Source organism: Pavona decussata, unplaced genomic scaffold (genome assembly GCF_977016875.1).
Source record: "Pavona decussata unplaced genomic scaffold, jaPavDecu1.1 SCAFFOLD_484, whole genome shotgun sequence".
Taxonomy (NCBI): domain Eukaryota; kingdom Metazoa; phylum Cnidaria; class Anthozoa; order Scleractinia; family Agariciidae; genus Pavona; species Pavona decussata.
Window position 1 is genome coordinate 102501 of NW_028145817.1, and position 3963 is coordinate 106463.

Sequence of the window (3963 nt, forward strand, 5' to 3'; positions counted from 1 at the left end):
TGTCGCATGCGACAATTCGTAGGCAAAATCGTACCGTCTAAATCGCCCTTAACATCATCAGATTTAATTTACGCTTAAGCATTGAGGTGACCTTCACTGTGACAGACATTCTATTCTTTATTCGGGATATTAGAGTCTGCAAAGGTGGCTCGTCAAATCGAAGTTTACTTTACGTTTCTGTAGCATGCGTCGACTAGAAGCGTTGATAAACCCACTGCACTGGACTGACATCCCACAAAAAGGCGTTGGGTTAACCGCGTCCTTCTCTTTTATTTTCAGGTCACTGAAGTACTCCATGAGCGGGCAGAAAAGAATGAGCACGATAAAGCGGATTTTAATGATCTCGCCAATCGCGTGGAAGAGTTTACTTTGCGTTTCCTTGACCCTCTGAAATATGATGACTTTTTAAGGGAAGAATTTTCTCAAAATCCTCACACAGACGTTATCATGGAGACTGCTATAAAACTTGAACAAAAAAAGGTGAGGAAGTAAGGAAATGTAGACCACTCGAGGTAAAGAACCTAGGCCCCCCGCATTTTGAGAACCGACGCTACCTCGCAATTAAAAGATAATTTCATACCTGTATATACTCCTATGGAATCTTTTTCCCACCTCTCCGTTCTCGATATATATTTTTTCTTTTTCGAAGAACCTGTTCTTTATTCAGTTGAGCCAAGGCCGCTTTCCGCAGAGCACCTATTTTGACTTTGGCGACCTTAACGTATATTTTTTTTCAAGTTTGTATTTAAAACTCACGCATGCACCAACCATGACAGTTTCCATTTATCGACCGCAATCACCTACAGATCGCCTTCACTTTCAAAAAAGTGATACAAAAAAAAAAAAACAAAAAAAAAACAAAATGTATATATATATATATATATATAGATATATACCTGAATTTTTGAAAAGATGGCTCCAGAAATATTGCCTTATGTTAGTTTCTCTTGTGAGATTTTGCTTTTTTATTTTTTTTTATTTATTTTTTTTTGCATTTTTTTTTTGTTCTAAGTCAATAAGAAAAAAATATAAAGGGTCATTAGCAGATATTTATAAACTCAAAATATTTTTCTCCCCCCCCCCCCCTCCCTCCCTCCTTGTTTTGCTAACCTAGCCCCACTCTCTCTCAAACGTCTTTTAACCGCGCAACGATTTGGCTTTGAATTCGGCGCGCGCTCTGAGATCAGAACTAAGTCATTAGACCTAGCGTTTCGTTTGGCTTCCTGAAGCAAAGTTTTCCTGAGGACATCATTAAGTCTAGTGTGGGAAAAAAGTCTAACGAGTGCAGCGTCCTGCCTTGTCTAACATGCTGCCTATTTAGTTCTTTTTCAAGCTAAACGGGTAACTTTCAGTTACTCGGGCGTGAACTGCAAAGGGTAGTATGTTGTGTGCTTTGCTTGATGAGGTGACAGTCTTTGGCTTTAAAAAGTAGGTCTTAGGGATGATTTCTTTTCGGCCAACGTGAAATTTCCGCGAATTTGTTACTCAGCCTAAGACTTAGTATATTTTTGTGGTAGAAAAGGGCGCTACCCTTCCCTTTTCAAATGTTGATTTCAACATCCGGGAACTTAAGTTAGTATGAAAATACTAGCAAGGATGGGCAAGGATTTTCTCTTCAAAAAGCGTGAGTTTGAAAAGCTGTTCGATTATTTTTCACCCTTGTAACTGTAGCGTCGTTAGGCTGGTGATCGATTAGTCGAGATATGCGATTTTGGGTGGTATTTCCGCTCTCGAGTTTCGTAAATAGTTTCCTGCAGATGTTCGGTCGCCGTGATCCTAGTTCGCGTGCAGCATGAATCTAGTATGAACATAAAAAATCAATTTGAAACGCTGTCTTTCTCTCAAGAAGCCGATCCTGTTGAAGAAAGCTAGACTTGAGCGCTAAAAGACCGGGTTTTGGGCGAGATTTTCGATGCGTTGGCGCGGTTAATCATCGCTAAATTCTGACACATTTTGTAGGAAGTTCACAGGTCATGTTTCATTTCATGCTAATGTTTTTAATTAGTGTCATGTCTAATTCCAAAGAAAAGCCTCTTTCGTTTTTCTCTCCCATACTATTCTTTGACCTTGTTTAAAATCTTGTGATAAACCCTAATTGAAGTCTTGTTAATGACTAGCATATTCCTTCAGCCTAGAAGGTCTCAAAATGTGCCCAATTTCTAGGAGTCAGGTTTTCAAAAATCCAGGTATATATTGAGAGTGTATCAGCCGAATTGCAAAGAACGGGTTGATATTCTCGTCTGCGTGATTAATCATGTTGCAATAAACTGTAGCAATCGAATGCACAGGAGATATTGCCTTCATAATGTGAATTTGTAAGCAAGAAATTGTGTTCTTGATGAGTGCCTTCAAACAAAACCCTAGCAATTGACTTTCATTTATCATATCCTGAAATAACTGGCTTAGTTCAGGATTTCAGTCCGTCTAGTAACGTCAGATTCATTGCTTGAAAAACAACTGTGATTTAGACAAGCAGGGCTATAAAAGTGTCCTTGTGTTTTCAACTCCTTTGAGCTCAGTTGGATTATACCCTTGTAATATATATATTGAGAGTGTATCAGCCGAATTGCAAAGAACGGGTTGATATTCTCGTCTGCGTGATTAATCATGTTGCAATAAACTGTAGCAATCGAATGCACAGGAGATATTGCCTTCATAATGTGAATTTGTAAGCAAGAAATTGTGTTCTTAATGAGTGCCTTCAAACAAAACCCTAGCAATTGACTTTCATTTATCATATCCTGAAATAACTGGCTTAGTTCAGGATTTCAGTCCGTCTAGTAACGTCAGATTCATTGCTTGAAAAACAACTGTGATTTAGACAAGCAGGGCTATAAAAGTGTCCTTGTGTTTTCAACTTCTTTGAGCTCAGTTGGATTATACCCTTGTAATATATACCTGAAGTTTTGAAAAGATGGCTCCAGAAATATTGCCTTATGTTAGTTTCTCTTGTGAGATTTTGCTTTTTTATTTATTTATTGATTTTTTTGTTGCATTTTTTTTTGTTCTAAGTCAATAGGAAAAAAATATAAAGGGTCATTAGCAGATATTTATAAACTCAAAATATTTTTCTCCCTCCCCCCCTCCCTCCGTCCTTGTTTTGCTAACCTAGCCCCACTCTCTCTCAAACGTCTTTTAACCGCGCAACGATTTGGCTTTGAATTCGGCGCGCGCTCTGAGATCAGAACTAAGTCATTAGACCTAGCGTTTCGTTTGGCTTCCTGAAGCAAAGTTTTCCTGAGGACATCATTAAGTCTAATGAGGGAAAAAAGTCTAACGAGTGCAGCGTCCTCCCTTGTCTAACATGCTGCCTATTTAGTTCTTTTTCAAGCTAAACGGGTAACTTTCAGTTACTCGGGCGTGAACTGCAAAGGGTAGTATGTTGTGTGCTTTGCTTGAGGAGGTGACAGTCTTTGGCTTTAAAAAGTAGGTCTTAGGGATGATTTCTTTTCGGCCAACGTGAAATTTCCGCGAATTTGTTACTCAGCCAAAGACTTAGTATATTTTTGTGGTAGAAAAGGGCGCTAACCCTTCCCTTTTCAAAGGTTGATTTCAACATCCGGGAACTTAAGTTAGTATGAAAACACTAGCAAGGATGGGCAAGGATTTTCTCTTCAAAAAGCGTGAGTTTGAAAAGCTATTCGATTATTTTTCACCCTTATAACTGTAGCGTCGTTAGGCTAGTGATCGATTAGTCGAGATATGCGATTTTGGGTGGTATTTCCGCTCTCGAGTTTCATAAATAGTTTCCTGCAGATGTTCGGTCGCCGTGATCCTAGTTCGCGTGCAGCATGAATCTAGTATGAACATAAAAAATCAATTTGATACGCTGTCTTTCTCTCAAGAAGCCGATCCTGTTGAAGAAAGCTAGACTTGAGCGCTAAAAGACCGGGTTTTGGGCGAGATTTTCGATGCGTTGGCGCGGTTAATCATCGCTAAATTCTGACACATTTTGTAGGAAGT

The 3963-nt window shown here is 39.1% G+C and overlaps 1 protein-coding gene across 1 annotated transcript in view; it reads left to right on the plus strand.

Annotated features, from left to right (window-relative positions):
- The window catches only part of LOC146450177 (uncharacterized), a gene marked incomplete at its 3' end in the record, with an annotated part of 12599 nt that extends 12119 nt beyond the window's left edge, over window positions 1-480 (plus strand). The window contains exon 8 of the mRNA XM_085100659.1: window positions 280-480. Within this exon, the coding sequence (XP_084956785.1) occupies window positions 280-480 (201 nt within the window). The remainder of the gene's footprint in view (window positions 1-279) is intronic.
- Between the last annotated feature and the right edge of the window lie 3483 nt (window positions 481-3963).